Raw genomic sequence first — 27904 nt, 5'->3', positions numbered from 1 at the left:
TATACACACACACATATATATATATATATATATATATATATATATATAGATATATATATACATACATGCATATATACAGTATGTATGTATATACGCATATATATGTATATATGCATATTTATGTATGTATATACGCATATATATATACACACACATCTATATATATATATACATATATATATATACACGCATATATATTATACAGTATATATACACATATACAAATGTATACACACGTGTGTACATATATACACACATGTGAATATGTATATATACATATACACACATACACGTATATTCACGCATACCAGTGACGTGCGGTGAGGTTCATGGCAGGTGAGGCACTGACTTCATTCCAGTCAGATTTACAAACATATGAACCCTAAAGAGTATCTTATTCACCATGTGATTGGCAGCAGTTAGCGGGTTATGTTTAAAAGCTCATACCAGCATTCTTCCCTGCTTGGCACTCAGCATCAAGGCTTGGAATTGGGGGTTAAATCACCAAAAATGATTCCCGGGCACGGCCACCGCTGCTGCCCACTGCTCCCCTCACCTCCCAGGGGGTGATCAAGGGTGATGGGTCAAATGCAGAGGACACATTTCATTACACCTAGTGTGTGTGTGATGTTGGAAGCAGATCAGAATCATATCCATATTTAAGTGTTACTTCTTTCTAAACTCCTATAGTCATATAAAGAATAGCTAGTATTCTTCCTTCTTTTGAGTCTCATAGTAAGGTGTCGGCCTTCTAGATTGGAATGTGTCAGAGTAGAGATAACTCGGAGTAGTCTAAACAAAGGGAGTGGGGGCGAGGGACAGAGGGAAGATCACGGGACTTCCGGGGGTTGGAGGGGAGACCGAGCTAGACCGATCTGGACCGGGCTGGGGAACGCTGGTGTGCTGGATTGGTCTCACGTTTGTCCTCTAAGCTTGGAGAATAAACCACAAAATACCAACTGCTGCCTGTTGATTGAATATAAACATCAGCTTATTGCCATAAAAAGAATCTGGGAGAGACTAGCAATTTGCATTCCCCATTGGAGGAACGCTGGTCGACGCAACAGTGACAATCATTGCTACTTTATTATGATTGCTCAGCACAAGAAATACGTTACAAACATCCATCCATCCATTCTCTACCGCTTATTCCCTTCGGGGTCGCTGGAGCCTATCTCAGCTGCAATTGGGCGGAAGGCGGGGTACACCCTGGACAAGTCTACACACATACAGTTGTTGACAAAATACACTGTACATTACATACCTCAGCTCACTAAATGTATAATATAATTCATATAGCAATACGGTCTCACTGCACAGCAGGCCAGCAGTTAGCCGAGTCATTGCGCAATCCATGGTGAGGCACAACTGGCTGGTGACTCACCGCAAGTCTCTTCTCACTATTTGAACGGCAAATGTGGAAATTCAGCGATTTTGAATAAAAATAATGTAAAACTGGTGAAGTTAAATGGAAAATAACTTTATAGTATAATCACTGGATACATACAACAATTGAATTACTTTTTTTTCTTCCCATGATGGCAGGTGAGGCGGGGCCTCCCCTGCCTCACCTGCCTGCCGTCACTGACACATACATACGTTTGTACACATTTATACATAAAATGGATGTATTATTATAATGAGATATTTTGAGTATGTGAAAGTTGGACTCTGACCTTGTTTACGTCATTGACCATCCTAAAGTCTTTTGAACCAATGAGAATGACCAAGCAGCTCAAGTGTGTACTTCAAAGTGCAATACATGGTCATTAACCTGAATGACTCAGCACGTCTGCAAGATGGCAGCCATTACACTGTCAGATGAAGTTGGAGGCCAGGTTCCTCATCAAACTGCACAAGTTGATGGCTCGTCACAATAAAAGCCTCATTATGACACCGCTTCCTGTTCAAAAGTTGAAGGGCTGTGATTGGTTGCCATGGCGCTGACTGTTGTCCACTTGAGTAAAGTCTTCCTCTTCCAGCGAGAAGGCGGCGAGCAGCGGGTCAAAGTCGCGTCCGTGCACTTCCTGCTCCGCCCCCAGCTTCTGCAGTGTCTCCTGGAGGCGTGGCCTCTCGTGCTGATGCAGGAAGTCGATGATTTCTGGGGAGCAGCGCGGTACCATCAGACGGACACGGGGGCAGAGGACAGAGGACAGACGGGTCGGGGGACTACAAACCTCCGTAGGACAGGCGGAACCAGTTGGGAACTCTGGAAACTTTCAGCCTTTGGAAGATTTCCTGGACTCCGCGTGGAGTCATGCTGGTGGAACACAAGCACAGTCAGAACATTTCAACTGAACCACCTCTGACCTCTGACCTGTGACCTCACCCCACAACCTCCGCCACCTTGTCCCAGTCCACGTCGGCACAGTCGTCCACCTCCATGTTGTACAACCTGCAACATGTCCAATGCCATTAACACACAGGAGGGCTTCCAGCTAGTCCGAGAACATGAGGACGACATGAGAACATGAGGACGACATGAGAAGACAACATGAGAACGACATGAGAAGACTGACAATGTGAAGATTTGGTGAGAAGACAACATGAGAACATGAGGACGACATGAGAAGACAACATGAGAACGACATGAGAAGACTGACAATGTGAAGATTTGGTGAGAAGACAACATGAGAACATGAGGATGACATGAGAAGACAACATGAGAACGACATGAGAAGACTGACAATGTGAAGATTTGGTGAGAAGACAACATGAGAACATGAGGATGACACGAGAAGACAACATGAGAAGACTGACAATGTGAAGATTTGGTGAGAAGACAACATGAGCACATGAAGATGACATAAGACAACATGAGGATGACATGAGAAGACAACATGAGAACATGAGGATGACATGAGAAGACTATGAGAACGTGAAGATTTGGTGAGAAGACAACAGGAGAACATGAGGATGACATGAGAAGACGGAGAACGTGAAGATTTGGTGAGAAGACAACATGAGAACATGAGGATGACATGAGAAGACTGAGAACGTGAAGATTTGGTGAGAAGACAACATGAGAACGACATGAGAACATGAGGGTGACATGAGAAGACAACATGAGAACGACATGAGAAGACTGACAATGTGAAGATTTGGTGAGAAGACAACATGAGAACATGAGGATGACACGAGAAGACAACATGAGAAGACTGACAATGTGAAGATTTGGTGAGAAGACAACATGAGCACATGAAGATGACATAAGACAACATGAGAACACGAGGATGACATGAGAAGACTGAGAACATGAAGATTTGGTGAGAAGACAACATGAGAACATGAGGATGACATGAGAAGACTGAGAACGTGAAGATTTGGTGAGAAGACAACATGAGAACATGAGAAGACTGAGAACGTGAACATTTGGTGAGAAGACAACATGAGAACATGAGGATGACATGAGAAGACAACATGAGAACGACATGAGAAGACTGACAATGTGAAGATTTGGTGAGAAGACAACATGAGAACATGAGGATGACATGAGAAGACAACATGGGAAGACTGACAATGTGAAGATTTGGTGAGAAGACAACATGAGAACATGAGGATGACATGAGAAGACAACATGAGAACGACATGAAGACTGACAATGTGAAGATTTGGTGAGAAGACAACATGAGCACATGAAGATGACATAAGACAACATGAGAAGATGAGGATGACATGAGAACACGAGGATGACATGAGAAGACTATGGAAACGTGCAGATTTGGCGAGAAGACAACATGAGGATGACATGAGAAGACAACATGAGAACATGAGGATGACATGAGAAGACAACATGAGAACGACATGAAGACTGACAATGTGAAGATTTGGTGAGAAGACAACATGAGCACATGAAGATGACATAAGACAACATGAGAACATGAGGATGACATGAGAACATGAGGATGACATGAGAAGACTATGGGAACGTGAAGATTTGGCGAGAAGACAACATGAGGATGACATGAGAAGACAACATGAGAACATGAGGATGATATGAGAAGACTGAGAACGTGAAGATTTGATGAAAAGACAACATGAGAACATGAGGATGACATGAGAAGAGTGAGAACGTGAAGATTTGATGAAAAGACAACATGAGAACATGAGGATGACATAAGAAGACAACATGAGAACGACATGAGAAGATTGACAATGTGAAGATTTGGTGAGAAGACAACATGAGAACATGAGGATGACATGAGAAGACAACATGAGAACGACATGAGAAGACTGACAAGACTGACAATGTGAAGATTTGGTGAGAAGACAACATGAGCACATGAAGATGACAAGACAACATGAGAACATGAGGATGACATGAGAAGACAACATGAGAACACGAGGATGACATGAGAAGACTATGAGAACGTGAAGATTTGGTGAGAAGACAACATGAGAACATGAGGATGACATGAGAAGACTGAGAACGTGAAGATTTGGTGAGAAGACAACATGAGAACATGAGGATGACATGAGAAGACTGAGAACGTGAAGATTTGGTAAGAAGACAACATGAGAACACGAGGATGACATGAGAAGACTATGGGAACGTGAAGATTTGGTGAGAAGACAACATGAGGATGACATGAGAAGACTGAGAACGTGAAGATTTGGTGAGAAGACAACATGAGAACATGAGGATGACATGAGAAGACTGACAACGTGAAGATTTGGTAAGAAGACAACATGAGAACACGAGGATGACATGAGAAGACTATGGGAACGTGAAGATTTGGTGAGAAGACAACATGAGGATGACATGAGAAGACAACATGAGAACATGAGGATGACATGAGAAGACAGAACGTGAAGATTTGGTGAGAAGACAACATGAGAACATGAGGATGATATGAGAAGACTGAGAACGTGAAGATTTGGTAAGAAGACAACATGAGAACACGAGGATGACATGAGAACATGAGGACGACATGTGAAGACTCAGAACATAAAGATTTGGTGAGAAGACAACATGAGAACATGAAGATGACATGAGAAGACAACATGAGCACATGAAGATGACATAAGACAACATGAGAACATGAGGATGACATGAGAAGACGACATGAAAAGACTATGAGAACGTGAAGATTTGGCGAGAAGACAACATGAGGATTACATGAGAAGACAACATGAGAACATGAGGATGACATGAGAAGACTGAGAACGTGAAGATTTGGTAAGAAGACAACATGAGAACACGAGGATGACATGAGAACATGAGGACGACATGTGAAGACTGAGAACATAAAGATTTGGTGAGAAGACAACATGAGAACATGAGGATGACATGAGAAGACAACATGAGCACATGAAGATGACATAAGACAACATGAGAACATTAGAATGACATGAGAAGACAACATGAGAACACAAAGATGACATGAGAAGACAAAATGAAGATGATGTGAGAGGATGACATGAGAAGACAACATGAGAACATGAAGATGACATAAGACAACATGAGAACACGAGGATGACATGAGAAGACTGAGAACGTGAAGATTTGGTAAGAAGACAACATGAGAACACGAGCATGACATGAGAACACGAGGATGACATGAGAAGACAACATGAGAACACGAGGATGACATGAGAAGACAAAATGAAGATGATGTAAGAGGATGACATGAGAAGACAACACGAGGATGACATGTGAAGACTGAGAACATAAAGATTTGGTGAGAAGACAACATGAAAACATGAGGATGACATGAGAAGACAACATGAGAACACAAAGATGACATGAGAAGACAAAATGAAGATGATGTGAGAGGATGACATGAGAAGACAACATGAGAACATGAAGATGACATAAGACAACATGAGAACACGAGGATGACATGAGAAGACTGAGAACGTGAAGATTTGGTAAGAAGACAACATGAGAACACGAGCATGACATGAGAACACGAGGATGACATGAGAAGACAACATGAGAACACGAGGATGACATGAGAAGACAAAATGAAGATGATGTAAGAGGATGACATGAGAAGACAACACGAGGATGACATGTGAAGACTGAGAACATAAAGATTTGGTGAGAAGACAACATGAGAACATGAGGATGACATGAGAAGACAACATGAGCACATGAAGATGACAAGACAACATGAGAACATGAGGATGACATGAGAAGACAACATGAGAACACGAGGATGACACGAGAAGACAAAATGAAGATGATGTAAGAGGATGACATGAGAAGACAACATGAGGATGACATGAGAAGACAACATGAGAACATGAAGATGATATAAGACAACATGAGAACACGAGGATGACTTGAGAAGACTGAGAACGTGAAGATTTGGTAAGAAGACAACATGAGAACACGAGGATGACTTGAGAAGACTGAGAATGTGAAGATTTGGTAAGAAGACAACATGAGAACACGAGGATGACATGAAAACACGAGGACGACATGTGAAGACTGAGAACATAAAGATTTGGTGAGAAGACAACATGAGAACATGAGGATGACATGAGAAGACAACATGAGAACACGAGGATGACACGAGAAGACAAAATGAAGATGATGTAAGAGGATGACATGAGAAGACAACATGAGGATGACATGAGAAGACAACATGAGAACATGAAGATGATATAAGACAACATGAGAACACGAGGATGACTTGAGAAGACTGAGAACGTGAAGATTTGGTAAGAAGACAACATGAGAACACGAGGATGACTTGAGAAGACTGAGAATGTGAAGATTTGGTAAGAAGACAACATGAGAACACGAGGATGACATGAAAACACGAGGACGACATGTGAAGACTGAGAACATAAAGATTTGGTGAGAAGACAACATGAGAACATGAGGATGGCATGAGAAGACAACATGAGCACATGAAGATGACATAAGACAACATGAGAACATTAGGATGACATGAGAAGACAACATGAGAACACGAGGATGACATGAGAAGACAAAATGAAGATTATGTGAGAGGATGACATGAGAAGACAACATGAGGAGGACATGAGAAGACAACATGAGAACATGAAGATGACATAAGACAACATGAGAACACGAGGATGACATGAGAAGACAACATGAGGAGGACATGAGAAGACAACATGAGAACATGAAGATGACATAAGACAACATGAGAACACGAGGATGACATGAGAAGACTATGACAATGTGAAGATTTGGTGAGAAGACAACATGAGGATGACATGAGAAGACAACATGAGAACATGAGGATGACATGAGAAGACTGAACGTGAAGATTTGGTGAGAAGACAACATGAGGATGACATGAGAAGACAACATGAGAACACGAGGATGACATGGGAAGACAACATGAGGATGACATGAGAAGACAACATGAGAACATGAGATGAAACAAGAAAACATGATAAGAGAGGATGGGAACAACATGAGAACATTAAAGGACGACATGAGAAGACAACATGAGAACATGAAAAACCGATACGAGAACATGACGACACAAAAAACAAGATGTGATTAAAACAAGGAGACGAGATGAGAAAATGAGAAGAAAACAACCTGAGAAGAGAACCCGAGGAGATGACAAGAAGAGATGACGCAAGGAAAAAATATGAGGAGACGTGATGAGAACATGAGCAGGTGACAACATGAGAAAAAGGTTCTGCTGTGGTCTTACGTATCAATCAGGTGGATTTTGGCCTTCACTCCTTCAGTTCCTCCACCAAAGTAGGTTTTTGAGAGTCTGAGGTTCAGGATGCTGAACCTGAAGCAGAAGCAAACACTTCATCTTCAGCTGGACCTTCTAGAACCAAGCAGCCATCTTTTTCTTCCTGGTGCTGACCGGGAAGGACACGCCCGAATATGCACACGCACGGACCACACTTGACAAGAACCATCTACTGCAAGTCCTCAGACACTTGACAAGAACCTTTTACTGCAAGTTCTCATACACTTGACAAGAACCATCTACTGCAAGTTATCATACACTTGACAAGAACCTTTTACTGCAAGTCCTCATACACTTGACAAGAACCTTTTACTGCAGGTAAATTTCTGAACTACTGTGTGGAACAATTTCCCTTGTGGATCATTAAAGTTTGTCTAATTCTAAGTTCTCGGACACTTGACAAGAACCATTTACTGCAAGTCCTCGGACACTTGACAAGAACCATGTACTGCAAGTCCTCGGACACTTGACAAGAACCTTTTACTGCAAGTCCTCGGACACTTGACAAGAACCATTTACTGCAAGTCCTCGGACACTTGACAAGAACCTTTTACTGCAAGTCCTCGGACACTTGACAAGAACCTTTTACTGCAAGTCCTCGGACACTTGACAAGAACCTTTTACTGCAAGTCCTCGGACACTTGACAAGAACCATTTACTGCAAGTCATTGGACACTTGACAAGAACCTTTTACTGCGAGTCCTCGGACACTTGACAAGAACCATCTAATGCAAGTCCTCATACACTTGACAAGAACCTTTTACTGCAAGTCCTCGGACACTTGACAAGAACCTTTTACTGCAAGTCCTCGGACACTTGACAAGAACCTTTTACTGCGAGTCCTCGGACACTTGACGAGAACCATTTACTGCGAGTCCTCGGACACTTGACAAGAACCTTTTACTGCAAGTCCTCGGACACTTGACAAGAACCTTTTACTGCAAGTCCTCGGACACTTGACAAGAACCTTTTACTGCAAGTCCTCGGACACTTGACAAGAACCTTTTACTGCAAGTCCTCGGACACTTGACAAGAACCTTTTACTGCGAGTCCTCGGACACTTGACAAGAACCTTTTACTGCAAGTCCTCGGACACTTGACGAGAACCATTTACTGCGAGTCCTCGGACACTTGACAAGAACCTTTTACTGCAAGTCCTCGGACACTTGACAAGAACCTTTTACTGCAAGTCCTCGGACACTTGACAAGAACCTTTTACTGCAAGTCCTCGGACACTTGACAAGAACCTTTTACTGCAAGTCCTCGGACACTTGACAAGAACCTTTTACTGCAAGTCCTCGGACACTTGACAAGAACCTTTTACTGCAAGTCCTCGGACACTTGACAAGAACCTTTTACTGCAAGTCCTTGGACACTTGACAAGAACCTTTTACTGCAAGTCCTCGGACACTTGACAAGAACCTTTTACTGCAAGTCCTCGGACACTTGACAAGAACCATTTACTGCAAGTCCTCGGACACTTGACAAGAACCTTTTACTGCAAGTCCTCGGACACTTGACAAGAACCATCTACTGCAAGTCCTCGGACACTTGACAAGAACCATCTACTGCAAGTCCTCGGACACTTGACAAGAACCATCTACTGCAAGTCCTCGAACACTTGACAAGAACCTTTTACTGCAAGTCCTCGGACACTTGACAAGAACCCAAACATTCTGGACCAGCAGAACTACACCAATTGAACACATCATTCCTCACTGACCATTTCCTGCGGCACTTGAGCCAGTCTCTGGTCTGGACCTCCAGGCTGATCTTCCTCCACGGCAATTTATTACACAGCTGTTCTCGAGTCAGACCAGAACCCGCTGGATTCTTCTGGACCACAACCGCAAGGTAAGCTTTGACAGCCTTTTTCAACTTGGACACTTCGTCGGGAGTCCAGGGACCTAGATTGGACGCTGAGGAAATACACATGAGAGGACGACATGAGAACATTACATGTCATCAGAAGACAACATGAGGACGACATGAGAACATGGCATGAGGAAACAACAGGAGAACATGAGTAGACAGCATAAGAACATGACAAGATGACAGGAGAAAACAACAGAGAACATGAGGAGAAGACATGAAAACATGAGTAGATTACATGAGAACATAAAATGACATGAGAAAAAAAGGGCGGCATGACAGGATGTCATGAGGACGACATGAGAACATGGCATGAGAATACAACAGGAGAGCATGAGTAGACCACATAAGAACATGAAAAGAAGACATTAGAAGACAACATGAGGACGACATGAGAACATGGCATGAGGAAACAAAAGGAGAACATGAGTGACAGCATAAGAACATGAAAAGAAGACAGGAGAAAACAACATGAGTAGATGACATGAGAACATAAGATGACATGAGAAAAAAAGGGCGGCATTAGGACATTAGAAGACAACATGAGGACGACATGAGAACATGGCATGAGAAGACAACAGGAGAGCATGAGTAGACCACATAAGAACATGAAAAGAAGACAGGAGAAAACAACATGAGTAGATGACATGAGAACATAAGATGACATGAGAAAAAAAGGGCGGCATTAGGACATTAGAAGACAACATGAGGATGACATGAGAACATGGCATGAGAAAACAACAGGAGAGCATGAGTAGACCACATAAGAACATGAAAAGAAGACAGGGGAAAACAACATGAGTAGATGACATGAGAACATAAGATGACATGAGAAAAAAAGGGCGGCATTAGGACATTAGAAGACAACGTGAGGATGACATGAGAACATGGCATGATATGACAACAGGAGAGCATGAGCAGACCACATAAGAACATGAAAAGAAGACAGGAGAAAACAACATGAGTAGATGACATGAGAACATAAGATGACATGAGAAAAAAAGGGCGGCATTAGGACATTAGAAGACAACATGAGGATGACATGAGAACATGGCATGAGAAGACAACAGGAGAGCATGAGTAGACCACATAAGAACATGAAAAGAAGACAGGGGAAAACAACATGAGTAGATGACATGAGAACATAAGATGACATGAGAAAAAAAGGGCGGCATTAGGACATTAGAAGACAACGTGAGGATGACATGAGAACATGGCATGAGATGACAACAGGAGAGCATGAGTAGACCACATAAGAACATGAAAAGAAGACAGGAGAAAACAACATGAGTAGATGACATGAGAACATAAGATGACATGAGAAAAAAAGAGCGGCATTAGGACATTAGAAGACAACATGAGGATGACATGAGAACATGGCATGAGAAGACAACAGGAGAGCATGAGTAGACCACATAAGAACATGAAAAGAAGACAGGAGAAAACAACATGAGTAGATGACATGAGAACATAAGATGACATGAGAAAAAAAGGGCGGCATTAGGACATTAGAAGACAACGTGAGGATGACATGAGAACATGGCATGATATGACAACAGGAGAGCATGAGTAGACCACATAAGAACATGAAAAGAAGACAGGAGAAAACAACATGAGTAGATGACATGAGAACATAAGATGACATGAGAAAAAAAGGGCGGCATTAGGACATTAGAAGACAACGTGAGGATGACATGAGAACATGGCATGATATGACAACAGGAGAGCATGAGTAGACCACATAAGAACATGAAAAGAAGACAGGAGAAAACAACATGAGTAGATGACATGAGAACATAAGATGACATGAGAAAAAAAGGGCGGCATTAGGACATTAGAAGACAATGTGAGGATGACATGAGAACATGGCATGAGAAGACAACAGGAGAGCATGAGTAGACCACATAAGAACATGAAAGGAAGACAGGAGAAAACAACATGAGTAGATGACATGAGAACATTGGAGACAACATGAGAACATAAAATGTAATGACAAAATAGGACGGCATGACAGAGCGACAGGAAAGGATGAAGAGTCGAGGTGAGAACATGAAGACAACATGAGAATATCGAGACGACATAAAAACATGAAAAGATGACAGAAGAAAACATGAGCACATGAGTAGATGATATAAAAACATGAGAACACGGAGAAGGCGTGAGAAAATGAGGACCCAACATGAAAACATTGAGACGACATAAAAACATGCAAAGATGACACGAGAAACCAACATGAGAAGAAGATATGAGAACATGAGCGGACGACATGAGAACATGAATAGACAAGATGAAAACATGACAACTTGAAGACCACATGTGTACTGGAGAGGACTTAGGAACATGAGAAGATGACATGAGAAAACATGAAAACACGAGCGGACGACATGAGAACATGAATAGACAAGATGAAAACATGACAACTTGAAGACCACATGTGTACTGGAGAGGACTTAAGAACATGAGAAGATGACATGAGAAAACATGAGAACACGAGCGGACGACATGAGAACATGAATAGACAAGATGAAAACATGACAATTTGAAGACCACATGTGTACTGGAGAGGACTTAGGAACATGAGAAGATGACATGTGAAAACAACATAAGACCACATGAAAACATGGAGACATGTCAAGAGAAAACATGAGTAACAAGATGAAAACATGAGAACCTGAAGACAACATGAGAGTATGACCATATGACATGAGAAGACACGAGAACATGAGACTTCAGAACATGCAAAGATGACACAAGAAAACAACACATGAGAACATGAAGAGACGACATGTGAACAAAAAATGAAATGAGAACATAAAAAAACATGGAGACAACATGAGAAGAAGACACGAGAACATGAGCGGACGACATGAGAACATGAATAGACAAGATGAACAAATGACAACCACATGATAACATGGAAGACTTAGAAACATGACAAAACAACATAAGACCACATGAAAACATGAACAGATGACGAGAAAACATGACTATGAGAAGACGACGTGAGAACATAAGTAAAGGACATAAAAACATGAGCCGACGACATGAGAAAATGAGGACGGCTGGACAGGATGACATGAGGACACGAATAGACAAGATGAGGACATTAGTAGGCGAGATGAGAACCCAACATGAGAACAGGGAGAAGACAACACGCATTGATGACAAGAGAAAACATGAGAACATAAGTAGACATGAGAACATGAGCAGACGACATGAGAACATGGAGAGGCCATGAGAAAATGAAGACGGCTGGACAGGACGACATGAGGACACGAATAGACAAGATGAGGACATTAGTAGGCGAGATGAGAACCCAACATGAGAACAGGGAGAAGACATAACACGCAATGATGTCAAGAGAAAACATGAGAACACAAGTAGACATGAGAACATGAGCAGACGACATGAGAACATGGAGAGGCCATGAGAAAATGAGGACGGCTGGACATGAGGACACGAATAGACAAGATGAGGACATTAGTAGGCGAGATGAGAACCCAACATGAGAACAGGGAGAAGACAACACGCAATGATGTCAAGAGAAAACATGAAAACATAGGTAGACATGAGAACATGAGCAGACGACATGAGAACATGGAGAGGCCATGAGAAAATGAGGACGGCTGGACATGACGACACCAATAGACCAGATGAGGACATTAGTAGGCGAGATGAGAACCCAACATGAGAACAAGGAGAAGACATAACACGCAATGATGTCAAGAGAAAACATGAGAACATAGGTAGACATGAGAACATGAGCAGACGACATGAGAACATGGAGAGGCCATGAGAAAATGAGAACGGCTGGACATGACGACACAAATAGACAAGATGAGGACATAAGTAGGTGAGATGAGAACCCAACATGAGAACAGGGAGAAGACATAACACGCAATGATGTCAAGAGAAAACATGAGAACATAAGTAGACATGAGAACATGAGTAAACAAGATGACGGATGAGGACAACATGAGAGTATGGAGACGACTTAAGAACATGACAAGATGACATGAGAACATGAGACTTCAGAACAAGCAAAGATGACACAGGAAAACAACATAAGAACACACGAGAACATGAAGAGATGACAGGTGAACATAAAATGACAAGAACAGGAAAAAACATGGAGACAACCTGAGAACATGACATGAGAACATGACATGAGAACATGACATGAGAACATGACATGAGAACAATAAGAATACTTACACATGGTTACAGAGCGTTTCTGTAAAGCGTAAATGCTGCGGTCCATCAGCTTGGAGATCTTTCTCCAATTGTTACCATAGAACTTCTGCAACGTGACCAGCTGATCAAGTTCCTCCTTGGAGAACCTGCACACAGCTGGAAAATCAGCATGCACACAGCTGGAACATCAACATGCACACAGCTGGAACATCAACAACACACAGCTGGAACATCAACATGCACACCTTCCACAACACACATCTGGAACATCAACATGCACAACACACAGGTGGAACATCAACATGCACAGCACACAGCTGGAACATCAACATGCACAGCACACAGCTGGAACATCAACATGCACACAGCTAGAACATCAGCATGCACACAGCTGGAACATCAACAACACACAGCTGGAACATCAACATGCACACCTTCCACAACACACATCTGGAACATCAACATGCACAACACACAGGTGGAACATCAACATGCACAGCACACAGCTGGAACATCAACATGCCCACCACACAGGTGGAACATGAACGTGCACAACACACAGGTGGAACATGAACGTGCACAACACACAGGTGGAACATGAACGTGCACAACACACAGGTGGAACATGAACGTGCACAACACACAGGTGGAACATGAACGTGCACAACACACAGGTGGAACATGAACGTGCACAACACACAGGTGGAACATGAACGTGCACAACACACAGGTGGAACATGAACGTGCACAACACACAGGTGGAACATGAACGTGCACAACACACAGGTGGAACATGAACGTGCACAACACACAGGTGGAACATGAACATGCACACCACACAGGTGGAACATGAACATGCACACCACACAGGTGGAACATGCACAACACACAGGTGGAACATGAACGTGCACACCACACAGGTGGAACATGAACATGCACACCACACAGGTGGAACATGAACATGAACATGCACACCACTAAGCAGAGCAGCTGAACCTTCTCTCACCTTCCCATGTGGTTCATCTTGTCAAGCTTTTTAGCCTTCACAAAAACCTCCCAACACGTCCTCGGGATGCCATTTGCTGGACACACAACAGACCACCACGTAAACACAAACATAGTGTGTGTGTACAAGCTAGTACACAGTATCTAGAACAACAACAAAGTAGATTACAGTATCTAGGACTTAGTGAGTGTACAAAGTAGAACACAATCTAGTACATGGCTTGTACAGGGTAGTACACAACATCTAGAACATAGTGTGTGTACAAGATAGAATAACAGTATCTAGAATATAGTGAGTGTACAAGGTAGAGTACAGAATCTAGGATTTAGTGAGTGTACAAGGTAGCACACAGAATCTAGAACATAGTGAATGTACAAGGTCGAAGACAGAATCTACAACATAGTGTGTGTACAAGGTCGAAGACAGAATCTACAACATAGTGTGTGTGTACAAGGTAGATTACAGAATCTAAGACTTAGTGAGTGTACAAGGTAGCACACATAATCTAGAACATAGTGAATGTACAAGGACGAAGACAGAATCTAGAACATAGCATGTGTACAAGGTAGATTACAGCATCTAGGACTTAGTGAGTGTACAAGGTAGAATACAGAATCTAGAACATAGTGTGTGTGTACAAGGTAGATTACAGAACCTAGCACTTAGTGTGTGTACAAGGTAGCACACAAATCTAGAACATAGTTAATGTACAAGGTCGAAGACAGAATCTAGCACAGTGTGTGTACAAGGTAGACTACAGAATCTAGGACTTAGTGAGTGTACAAGGTAGCACACAGAATCTAGTACAGAGTGAATGTACAAGGTAGAAGACAGAATCTTGAACTTAGTGTACAAGGTCGAAGACAGAATCTAGAACATAGTGTGTGTACAAGGTAGATTACAGAATCTAGAACATAGTGAGTGTACAAGGTAGATTTACAGCATCTACAACTTAGTGAGTGTACAAGGTCGAAGACAGATTCTAGAACTTAGTGTACAAGGTCGAAGACAGACTCTAGAACATAGTATGTGTACAAGGTAGTTTACAGCATCTACAACTTAGTAAGTGTACGGGGTCGAAGACAGAATCTAGCACTTAGTGTACAAGGTCGAAGACAGACTCAGGAACATAGTGTGTGTACAAGGTAGATTACAGAATCTAGGATTTAGCGAGTGTACAAAGTAGAATACAGAATCTAGTACATAGTGTCCATACAAGGTAGCACACAGGATCTAGAACATAGTGTCCATACAAGGTAGAATACAGGATCTAGAACATAGCGTCCATACAAGGTAGAACACACAATCTAGAACATAGTGTGTGTACAAGGCAGAAAATAGCAAACTCGTGGGTCACATGACATGCAGTCCTACCTATGGCCTCCAGGAAGTTATGGTTTACTCGCAACCTTCTGATACCCATCTTCAGGTCGCCGTAGTTCTGAGGGAAGTAAAGCTGATTGGCGGATTCGATGCCCGTCAAGGCCAGGAAGTCTTCGATGTTGTCTTGGATTTGTTGAACCTCATGACGCGTGAAGCGGCCCTGGCGTACAGCCACACCTGGAGCAGGTACAAGTCATCAATACTGCTACTTTCAAGTACTTTGATACTGCTGCAGGCTTTAACAAGTCCAATTTCAGATTTGGTAAGACTTGTTAAAGACCATTATGAATACATTTCACATCTAGACTGACATAAAAGTACAAAAACATGAAGAAAAACTTGAGGCCCAGAATTAATTGTTAAGTATTTGAACTCATTCACTGCATCGGAGAACAAAAACGTTCCACCTAAATAAAAACAGAAGCCTCTCCATCGCTGGGACGTCTAGCTCTGTTCTCAGTGGGTACTACGCTATGTTCTCAGCGGGTACGAGGCCCTGTTCTCAGTGGGTACGAGGCTCTGTTCTCAGTGGGTACGAGGCTCTGTTCTCAGTGGGTACGAGGCTCTGTTCTGTTCTCAGTGGGTACTACGCTATGTTCTCAGTGGGTACTACGCTATGTTCTCAGTGGGTACTAGGCTCTGTTCTCAGTGGGTACGAGGCTCTGTTCTCAGTGGGTACGAGGCTCTGTTCTGTTCTCAGTGGGTACTAGGCTCTGTTCTCAGTGGGTACGAGGCTCTGTTCTCAGTGGGTACGAGGCTCTGTTCTCAGTGGGTACGAGGCTCTGTTCTCAGTGGGTACGAGGCTCTGTTCTCAGTGGGTACTAGGCCCTGTTCTCAGTGGGTACTAGGCCCTGTGCTCAGCGGGTACGAGGCTCTGTTCTCAGCGGGTACGAGGCTCTGTTCTCAGCGGGTACGAGGCTCTGTTCTCAGCGGGTACGAGGCTCTGTTCTCAGCGGGTACGAGGCTCTGTTCTCAGTGGGTACTAGGCCCTGTTCTCAGTGGGTACTAGGCCCTGTTCTCAGTGGGTACGAGGCTCTGTTCTCAGCGGGTACGAGGCTCTGTTCTCAGCGGGTACGAGGCTCTGTTCTCAGTGGGTACGAGGCTCTGTTCTGTTCTCAGTGGGTACTACGCTATGTTCTCAGTGGGTACGAGGCTCTGTTCTCAGTGGGTACGAGGCTCTGTTCTCAGTGGGTACGAGGCCCTGTTCTCAGTGGGTACTAGGCCCTGTTCTCAGTGGGTACTAGGCCCTGTTCTCAGTGGGTATTAGGCCCTGTTCTCAGCGGGTACGAGGCTCTGTTCTCAGCGGGTACGAGGCTCTGTTCTCAGCGGGTACGAGGCTCTGTTCTCAGTGGGTACGAGGCTCTGTTCTCAGTGGGTACGAGGCTCTGTTCTCAGCGGGTACGAGGCTCTGTTCTCAGCGGGTACGAGGCGCCATTTAGCCTTTCTCGAAGAAAAAAATACCCTACGCGTGTGTTGTTTTTGACCGTACTAACCGTTCAAATCGCGGAAAGGATCAACGTTCCTTCAGAGTTCCTCGAGAGGTTATCAAAAAGTGCGGAAAATTGCCAGATTTTACAAAACGACGAGGAGAAAAGCAGCTCACACTCCAGTCCAAGGGAGCAGACTCGAAGAATGCACCAGACTTTGTTAACGTTTCATTTAATATACTTTTAACGTTTATCATTTCCCAAGTATTGTCTTGATATTATTTGTATTTCTTAAACACACTTTTGCTACGAGCATTTCGCACCAACTTGGCAAGTCTAAATTAAAGAAGGCAAATGTGAGCAAAACCTAAATGAGATAGTTTTTACCAAAGGCAGCAATCATGAATGAATCTTTCAGCACGTACACAATGTTGACATCTATAGTTATATTTTGATAAACAATCATGAATGAATCTTTCAGCACATACACAATGTTGACATCTATAGTTATATTTTGATAAACAATCATAAATGAATCTTTCAGCACGTACACAATGTTGACATCTATAGTTATATTTTGATAAACAATCAAATGAATATTTCAGCACATACACAATGTTGACATCTATAGTTATATTTTGATAAAGACGGGGAAAAACAAGCTACTCGTAAACAAACATGGCAGTGGACCCAAAGTGAACTCATGAAATGCAAACTTACCCAAGCAAAACAATGCATATTTATCCGGCAGAGTCTTGATACCAACATCGTTGACCCACCACACACAAAGAAGTCGTAGACCTCCATGATTTTACAAATTTCCTCCGCTTTTGTGGTGTAGAATGGCGTCTGGAGCACAATAGCTCCATATGTCTGGGAACGCGACCGACGGATACCGTATTTTCCGCACCATAAGCCGCACCTAAAAACCACAAATTTTCTCAAAAGCTGACAGTGCGGCTTATAACCCGGTGCGCCTTATATATGGATTAATATTAATATTTATTTTCATAAAGTTTAGGTCTCGCAACTACGGTAAACAGCCGCCATCTTTTTTCCCCGTAGAAGAGGAAGCGCTTCTTCTTCTACGGTAAGCAACCGCCCCCATAGAAGAGGAAGCGCTTCTTCTTCTACTGTAAGCAACCGCCAAGGTGAGCACCCGCCCCCGTAGAAGAAGAAGCGCGCGGATATTTCATTTAATTTGTGTGTTTCTGTAAAGACCACAAAACGTCTCCTACTAAGAGACACGCGTACAAGGTTCCACTGACTTTTGATATTCCTGTGAACCGCACTGTGGATACAACGGGAGCACGTACGGTGAATATCCGTTAGCTTGCCATGCTAACGGCCAGAAACTTCCGCCCACGGTGATATTCAAAAGGAAGACCATGCCAAAAGAGAACTTTCCAGCCGGCGTCCTCATAAAAGCTAACTCGAAGGGATGGATGGATGAAGAAAAGATGAGCGAAGAGACCGGGGGACTTTTTTCACGCAGCTCCGTCCGTCCCTGTTGATCTACGGCTGCATGCGCGTCCACATCACAGATGGTGTCAAAAAACAAGTGAAGCACACCGAAGAAGAAGAAGAATTCGAGGGATTTGTGGATGAGTAATAACTTCAGAACGTGAGCTTTAAATGTTTATTTTGTGTGTTGTGTGACATTAAAGGCCTACTGAAAGCCACTACTAGCGACCACGCAGTCTGATAGTTTATATATCAATGATGAAATCTTAACATTGCAACACATGCCAATACGGCCGGGTTAACTTATAAAGTGACATTTTAAAATTCCCGGGAAATATCCGGCTGAAACATCGCGATATGATGACGTATGCGCGTGACGAAGTCCGAGTAACGGAAGTTATGGTACCCCGTAGAATCCTATACAAAAAGCTCTGTTTTCATTTCATAATTCCACAGTATTCTGGACATCTTTTGCAATTTTTTTAATGAACAAAGAAGGCTGCAAAGAAGACAGTTGTAGGTGGGATCGGTGTATTAGCAGCGGACTACAGCAACACAACCAGGAGGACTTTGTTGGAGCGCTAGCCGCGCTAGCCGCCGACTTAACCTTAACTTCCTACGCCTCCGGGCCGCCAAACGCATCGGGTGAAGTCCTTCGTCCTTCTGCCGATCGCTGGAACGCAGGTGAGCACGGGTGTTGATGAGCAAATGAGGGCTGGCTGGCGTAGGTGGAGAGCTAATGTTTTTAGCATAGCTCTGTGCAGTCCGGTTGCTAAGTTAGCTTCAATGGCGTCGTTAGCACAGCATTGTTAACCTTCGCCAGCCTGGAAAGCATTAACCGTGTATTTACATGTCCACGGTTTAATAGTATTGTTGATTTTCTATCTATCCTTCCAGTCAGGGGTTTATTCCTGTTGTTTCTATATGCAGTTAAAGCAAGATGCTATCACGTTAGCTCGTAGCTAAAGCATTTCGCCGATGTATTGTCGTGGAGATAAAAGGCACTGAATGTCCATTTCGCGTTCTCGACTCTCATTTTCAAGAGGATATAGTATCCCAGGTGGTTTCAAATACAAATCTGTGATCTACAATAGAAAAAGGAGAGAGTGTGGAATCCAATGAGCCAGCTTGTACCTAAGTTACGGTCAGAGCGAAAAAAGATACGTCCATCACTGCCTCTCAAGTCCTTCACTGTAACGTTCCTCATCCACGAATCTTTCATCCTCGCTCAAATTAATGGGGTAATCGTCACTTTCTCGGTCCGAATCTCTCTCGCTCCATTGTAAACAACGGGGAATTGTGAGGAATACTAGCTCCTGTGACGTCACGCTACTTCCGCTACAGGCAAGGCTTTTTTTTATCAGCGAGCAAAAGTTGCGAACTTTATCGTCGATTTTCTCTACTAAATCCTTTCAGCAAAAATATGGCAATATCGCGAAATGATCAAGTATGACACATAGAATGGATCTGCTATTCCCGTTTAAATAAAAAAAAATCACTTCAGTAGGCCTTTAACGTTCGAGCATCGTTGAGTTATTGATGTTGCTATTGCTCTGCACTATTTTGAGTGTTACTATTTTCGTGATTGCACATTTGCACATTACATTTTGGGAGTGAACAGAGTTGTTAGAACGCTGGGTGGTGATATATTATTCAAGTTTCACTGACCTATCCGACTGTTTTTTTTGACATTCCCTTTAGCGTAGCGTAGGTGCGGCTAATAGCACGGGGCGGCTAATAGGTAAACAAAGTTTTGAAATATGCCATTCATTGAAAGTGCGGCTAATAACACGGGGCGGCTTATGGTGCGGAAAATACGGTAATTCTTGACAGGGACGGGAATGGAAAACCGGTGTTCCCAGTGTATCAATTCCTTGGAATCGCTCGCCATCTAATCAAATGGTTCTCTTATTGATCCTTCCGGTTGCGTAATGACGTCAGCTTGCACAATGGTTGACTACATTTTACAAGAAAAGACTGCAACAGTAGTTGCCCTTTAACACTTTTCACCAGATCTTGATGGGCCTTAAAGGCCTACTGAAATGATTTTTTTTTTATTTAAACGGGAATAGCAGATCCATTCTATGTGTCATACTTGATCATTTCGCGATATTGACATATTTTTGCTGAAAGGATTTAATAGAGAAAATCGACGATAAAGTTCGCAACTTTTGCTCGCTGATAAAAAAAAGCCTTGCCTGTACCGGAAGTAGCGTGACGTCACAGGAGCTAGTATTGCTCACAATTCCCCGTTGTTTACAATGGAGCGAGAGAGATTCGGAGCGACAAAGCGACGATTACCCCATTAATTTGAGCGAGGATGAAATATTCGTAGATGAGGAACGTTACAGTGAAGGACTCGAGAGGCAGTGATGGACGTATCTTTTTTCGCTCTGACCGTAACTTAGGTACAAGCTGGCTCATTGGATTCCACACTCTCTCCTTTTTCTATTGTGTATCACAGATTTGTATTTTAAACCACCTGGGATACTATATCCTCTTGAAAATGAGAGTCGAGCACGCGAAATGGACATTTAAAGTGACTTTTATCTCCACGACAATACATCGGTGACACACTTAGCTACTGAGCTAGCGTGCTAGCATCGTTCTCAAATGAAGATAGAAACAAAATAAATAAACCCCTGACTGGAAGGATAGACAGAAGAGCAAAAATACTATTAAACCATGCACATGTAACTACACGGTTAAAAATTATCAGCCTGGTAAGGCTTAACAATCCTGTTACTAACGACGCTAAGGCTAATTTAGTAACTTAGCAACCGGAACTCACAGAACTATGTACTCTCTCCTTTTTCTATTGTGTATCACGGATTTGTATTTTAAACCACCTGGGATACTACATCCTCTTGAAAATGAGAGTCGAGCACGCGAAATGGACATTAAAAGTGACTTTTATCTCCAAGACAATACATCGGTGACACACTTAGCTACTGAGCTAGCGTGCTAGCATCGTTCTCAAATGAAGATAGAAACAAAATAAATAAACCCCTGACTGGAAGGATAGATAGAAGAGCAAAAATACTATTAAACCATGTACATGTAACTACACGGTTAGAAATGATCAGCCTGGTAAGGCTTAACAATGCTGTTGCTAACGACACTAAGGCTAATTTAGCAACTTAGCAACCGGAACTCACAGAACTATGTACTCTCTCCTTTTTCTATTGTGTATCACAGATTTGTATTTTAAACCACCTGGGATACTATATCCTCTTGAAAATGAGAGTCGAGCACGCGAAATGGACATTTAAAGTGACTTTTATCTCCACGACAATACATCGGTGACACACTTAGCTACTGAGCTAGCGTGCTAGCATCGTTCTCAAATGAAGATAGAAACAAAATAAATAAACCCCTGACTGGAAGGATAGACAGAAGAGCAAAAATACTATTAAACCATGCACATGTAACTACACGGTTAAAAATTATCAGCCTGGTAAGGCTTAACAATGCTGTTGCTAACGACGCTAAGGCTAATTTAGCAACTTAGCAGCCGGAACTCACAGAACTATGATAAAAACATTAGCGCTCCACCTACGCCAGCCAGCCCTCATCTTCCCATCAACAGCCGTGCTCACCTGCGTTCCAGCGATCGACGGCGCGACGAAGGACTTCACCCGTGGGTTTGGCGGCAAGCATCAGCTAGGCGTAGTAAGTAGTCCTTGTTGTGTTGCTGTAAGTATTGTACTTAGCCGCTAATACACCGATCGATCCCACCTACAACGTTCTTCTTTGCAGCCTCCATTGTTCATTAAACAAATTGCAAAAGATTCACCAACACAGATGTCCAGAATACTGTGGAATTTTGTCGAAGAAAACAGAGCTTTGTGTATTTGTGTATCCCAAACACTTCCGTGCATTTTGTGACGTCACGCGCATAAATCATATCCAAAGGAGTTTTTCAACCGGAAGTGTGGCGGGAATTTTAAAATGTCACTTTATAAGTTAACCCGGCCGTATTGGCATGTGTTGCAATGTTAAGATGTCATCATTGATATATAAACTATCAGACTGCGTGGTCGCTAGTAGTGGCTTTCAGTAGGCCTTTAAGTGTAAATGATTGCATTTCGGTCTTTTTAAGACACGGCGGTGAGCCAGTCTTTAGGTACTCTTACAGTTTTACTACCAAATGCAAGCTTATTTAGTGACCACACCACTATGTGAATTGGTTGTCTAAAAAAACAAAAACCCACAAAACCTCATTGCCAGAGAGTAGGGAACAAGAGCGACTGATGGATGGCAAGCGCTACCTTGTTTCCTGAAGACTCGGAAGCGGTGCAGGTCGTGTTTCAGCATCTTCCTGATCTCCTGCTCGGTGCGCTTCCTCACATTCGGAATAAACTCCTCTAATTCCGTCAGCAAGTCACCGTTGGGCCTGAAACACACACACACACACACGGCATCTTTCATCAATACATCGTTCAATAAGTGTTCACACTGCCATCACCCCTCTTCTCTCAGACGCCATGTAACTAAGTGGCTACGTAACCATCCATCCATCCATTTTCTACCGCTTGTCCCTTTCGGGGTCGTGGGGGGTGCTGGAGCCTATCTCAGCTGCGTTCGGGCGGAAGGCGGGGTACACCCTGGACAAGTCGCCACCTCATCGCAGGGACAACACAGATAGACAACATTCACACACTAGGGCCAATTGAGTGTTGCCAATCAACCTATCCCCGGGTGCATGTCTTTGGAGGTGGGAGGGGCCTATCCCCAGGTGCATGTCTTTGGAGGTGGGAGGGGCCCATCCCCAGGTGCATGTCTTTGGAGGTGGGAGGGGCCTATCCCCAGGTGCATGTCTTTGGAGGTGGGAGGGGCCTATCCCCAGGTGCATGTCTTTGGAGGTGGGAGGGGCCCATCCCCAGGTGCATGTCTCTGGAGGTGGGAGGGGCCCATCCCCAGGTGCATGTCTTTGGAGGTGGGAGGGGCCTATCCCCAGGTGCATGTCTTTGGAGGTGGGAGGGGCCCATCCCCAGGTGCATGTCTTTGGAGGTGGGAGGGGCCCATCCACAGGTGCATGTCTTTGGAGGTGGGAGGTCAGCCGGAGTAGAACCCACGCAGTCACGGGGAGAACATGCAAACTCCACACAGAAAGATCCCGAGCCCGGGATTGAACTCAGGACCTTCGTGTTGTGAGGCACATGCACTAACCCAGACCTGGGCATTCTGCGGCCCGCATCCGGCCCTTTGTGCGTCCCTGTCCGGCCCGCGTGAAGCCAATTATAAATGACAAAATAAATTTTAAAAAGTATCTATGTCGAGTGTGCAATACAACGGTGCTGCTTTTGTTTTGAAAATCGTTATTTGTATTACTTCCGTGTGGGCGTATGCGCGTGCGTGATTGTGAGTGAATGTGAACAGCTGCAATCACAAATTACAAAATAAAGTTGAAAAAAACATCTATGTCGTGCGCGCAATACAACTGCGCTGCTTTTATTTTGAAAAGTATTATTTATGGGCGAGTGTCCGTGTGTAACCGGCGAGTGAAGGTGCACATGCAGCGACAAGTGATGCACGCTTTACACCCGAGACGCTAAAAAGAGAAAAGTTGATGAGGAATGGCGTGTTTTCAACAAGACATGGACTGCCAAGCAACGTTCCCTCTAAGGTGCGCGCCTGCGCAATTGCGCACTGCTCAAGCGTCCGCTGCGCGCAGCAAATATATGCCGCGCACCAAATCAAATCCCATCTGAATTCTAAACAAAATAAGCATATTTATTCTGTGTCATTTTGCAATGCAACTTTGAGTGACAGTGACAACAAGCGGCCCTAACGGTGTTCGTCAACACCGTTCAATTGAACACCGTTCAATTATTGTAACGTCTATCGAGATGCTTCGAGGACAGGAATTATATCCATCACTTTATTGAGCAAAACTGTTTATATTCGGACATAACCACACCAAAAACACGAGTAAAACACTTCTATCTGGAAAAACTAGTCATTTTCTGCCGTACAAACCAGGCCAAAAGCAACTTGTCATCTGTCACCAACACGCATACCACTAAACCACTGGTGCGTTTATGGCCACACAAAAAGTCGGACAACTCAAACACCACACAAAGTTACACTATGACTCCTCAGTCATACGTGTGCTTATTTTACTGTCATTTATTATTAATGATAATTTATTTATATTAGTCATGGAATGCTGTTACACACACTATGTTGAAGTATTACTATTATTATTAATTATTATTATTATTATTATTATTTATCTTACGGTATACATCAAAAATAATATTGAGCAAAATGTAATTGAAATATTGTCGATGTGGCCCTCCAGCAGTGCTCGGGTTGCTCATGCGGCCCCCGGTAAAAATTAATTGCCCACCCCTGCACTAACCCCTCTCCCACCGTGCTGCCCTGGCTACGTAACCACGGTGACGAAAAGTGAGTGAATGAGAACTCACCGGTCGTCGTCGTCGTCGTCGTTATCGCTCTCACACACTTCTTCTCTGCGCCTCTTCGCTTTTTTCTTTTTGCTCTTCTTCGCCTTTTCCACACAGATGTTGCCTTCTCCGCTGTTGGCCGTTGCCGTGACAACGTTGTCCTCCTGTGTCTGCGTGTCAACAACGTCCATGGCAACGGTCTGGCCTGCTGTTGTCGTGGCGCCGTCAAGCCCACGCTTCCTCTTCTTCTTCTTCTCCATCTTCCTTGTTTCTACCTGTATGGTTGCCATGGTGACCGGTGGTGCTGTCTCTTCCTTCTTCTTCTTCTTCTTGCAAACACTCCCTAAGCTACCTTTTTCTTCCTCTTTCTCTCGTTTCTTCTTCTTCTTCTTCTTGTCGGTGCACACTTCAGCAACAACCGGGCTGTCTTTTTCTTTTTCTCGCTTCTTTTTCTTCTTCTTCTTCATTGGAGGTGTGTCGATGTGGTCCAGCGTGGCAACTTCCGACCGCGCCCTCTTCTTATGTGTGCAGTCTGCCTCAACGCTCATGGGAAAAATCAGCGGCGGACCAGATGAGTCTAGACGCCTTAATCGATCTGCAAAACAACATTTGAGAGAAAAGACAACTTGGATGACAGGTAAAAAGCAACTAAGTAGTCGGTGACGACGACAGATGCAAAACTGAAAATTGAAGCAGCAATGTTATTGAGCACAAAATTCAAAACAGTCCCAAAATGATTGCCATGGCTGTATCCCTTTTCTTTTAATGTAGTATATTTTTGTGTATTGGCACACACAGTGCTGGTCAAAAGTCTACATACACTTGTAAAGAACATCCTGTCATGGCTGTCTGGAGTTTCCAACTCTTATTATTTTGTGATGTAGTGATTGGAGCACAAAAAACATTCATGAAGTTTGCTTCTTTTATGAATTTATTATGGCTCTACTGAAAATGTGAGGGTCAAAAGTATACATACAGCAATGTTAATATTTGCTTGGCAAGTTGACCTGCAATAAGGCGCTTTTGGTAGCCATCCACAAGCTTCTGCTTGACCACTTGACCACTAAATTGGTGCAGTTCAGCTAAATGTGTTGCTTTTCTGACATGGACTTGTTTCTTCAGCATTGTCCACACCTTTAAGTCAGGACTTTGGGAAGGCCATTCTAAAACCTTCATTCTAGCCTGATTTAGCCATTCCTTTAACACTTAAAGGCCTCACCTTTTCTCTTCCAAACATATTGCTGGGTGTTGTGGCCAAACAGCTCCATTTTTGTTTCATGTGACCACAGAACTTTCCTCCAGAAAGTCTTATCTTTGTCCACGTGATGTCAGATGAATAAAAAATGTAGCTGTTTGGCCACAATACCCAGCAATATGTTTGGAGGAGAAAAGGTGAAGCCTTTACTCCCAGGAACACCCACCCTACCGTCAAGCATGGTGGTGGTAGTATTATGCTCTGGGCCTGTTTTGCTGCTTTAAATGGGACAATGAAAAAGGAGGATTAGCTCCAAATTGTTCAGGACAAGCTAAAATCATCAGTCCGGAGGTTGGGTCTTGTTGGGTGTTCCAACAGGACAATGACCCCAAACACACCTCAAAAGTGGTAAAGGAATGGCTAAATCAGGCTAGAATGAAGGTTTTAGAATGGCCTTCCCAAAGTCCTGACTTAAAGGTGTGGACAATGCTGAAGAAACAAGTCCATGTCAGAAAAGCAACACATTTAGCTGAACTGCAGCAATTTAGTGGTCAAGTAGAAGCTTGTGGATGGCTACCAAAAGCGCCTTATTGCAGGTCAACTTGCCAAGGGACATGTAAGCAAATATTAACATTGCTGTATGTATACTTTTCACCCTCACATTTTCAGTAGACACTTCATGAAGGTTTTTTGTGAGCAACAAGTATGTGCTCCAATCACTACATCACAACAAAATAAGAGTTGGAAACTCCAGACAGCCATGACAGGATGTTCTTTACAAGTGTATGTACACTTTTGACCACCACTGTGTGTGTGTGTGTGTTGAACGTGTACATGTTTGTGTTTGTAGTCCAACTTTCATTGACGCCATTACACTTCTTTCTATGTGCCAACCTACATCCAAAATAAATAAATAAAGAGTTGAATGTGACTCACAATCGTCTACTATGAAAAAGGAAGTTTCCCATTTAGGATTTCACAAGTCGTTTTTAAGTCAAGTTGAACAAGCCAAACATTATTGTGAAAAGACAACAAAGTACGACTATGTAAGAAGATAAATACCTCCTTAAGAAGTTGCACGCACGTTCGTCCACGTTAGCCACGCACTTGGTTACGATGTTGTAAAGTCTTCATAGCTGGAAAAAACTAAGAAAAATATTTTAAATGCCGTTGATTTGTATCGTTTGTTCCACACGTGCGAAGGCGGAAGTACGCGTATGGGTCTGACTGCTTCCTGTTTAGACACGGCGCAT

The 27904-nt window shown here is 43.2% G+C and overlaps 1 protein-coding gene across 1 annotated transcript; it reads right to left on the bottom strand.

Annotated features, from left to right (window-relative positions):
- Positions 1-287: 287 nt before the first annotated feature.
- LOC133631927 (transcription termination factor 1-like) lies at positions 288-27904 on the bottom strand. The gene is made up of 11 exons (XM_062024117.1): positions 27714-27904; positions 25478-26051; positions 23315-23439; positions 16144-16329; positions 14770-14845; positions 13785-13909; positions 9421-9616; positions 7647-7733; positions 2330-2395; positions 2178-2260; positions 288-2101 (listed from the first exon to the last, which is right to left on the bottom strand). The coding sequence occupies exons 2-11, from the start codon at positions 26002-26004 to the stop codon at positions 1908-1910; spliced, it is 1665 nt and encodes a 554-aa protein (XP_061880101.1). The 5' UTR covers positions 26005-26051; positions 27714-27904; the 3' UTR covers positions 288-1907.

Source organism: Entelurus aequoreus, linkage group LG17 (genome assembly GCF_033978785.1).
Source record: "Entelurus aequoreus isolate RoL-2023_Sb linkage group LG17, RoL_Eaeq_v1.1, whole genome shotgun sequence".
NCBI lineage: Eukaryota > Metazoa > Chordata > Actinopteri > Syngnathiformes > Syngnathidae > Entelurus > Entelurus aequoreus.
The sequence above is the reverse complement of the archived record's forward strand: the minus strand, read 5'-3'. Positions and strand labels throughout refer to the sequence as shown.

What these genes read in the sequence shown, in the direction of transcription:
- LOC133631927 (XM_062024117.1), bottom strand. Translation starts at nt 26,004, where the DNA reads ATGAGCGTTGAGGCAGACTGCACACATAAGAAGAGGGCGCGGTCGGAA. An exon ending in CTCAAGTGCCGCAGGAAATG is followed by an intron (nt 7,734 to 9,420) that starts GTCAGTGAGGAA and finishes CTTCTGCTTCAG; the next exon opens with GTTCAGCATCCTGAACCTCA. An exon ending in AAAATCCACCTGATTGATAC is followed by an intron (nt 2,396 to 7,646) that starts GTAAGACCACAG and finishes GACATGTTGCAG; the next exon opens with GTTGTACAACATGGAGGTGG.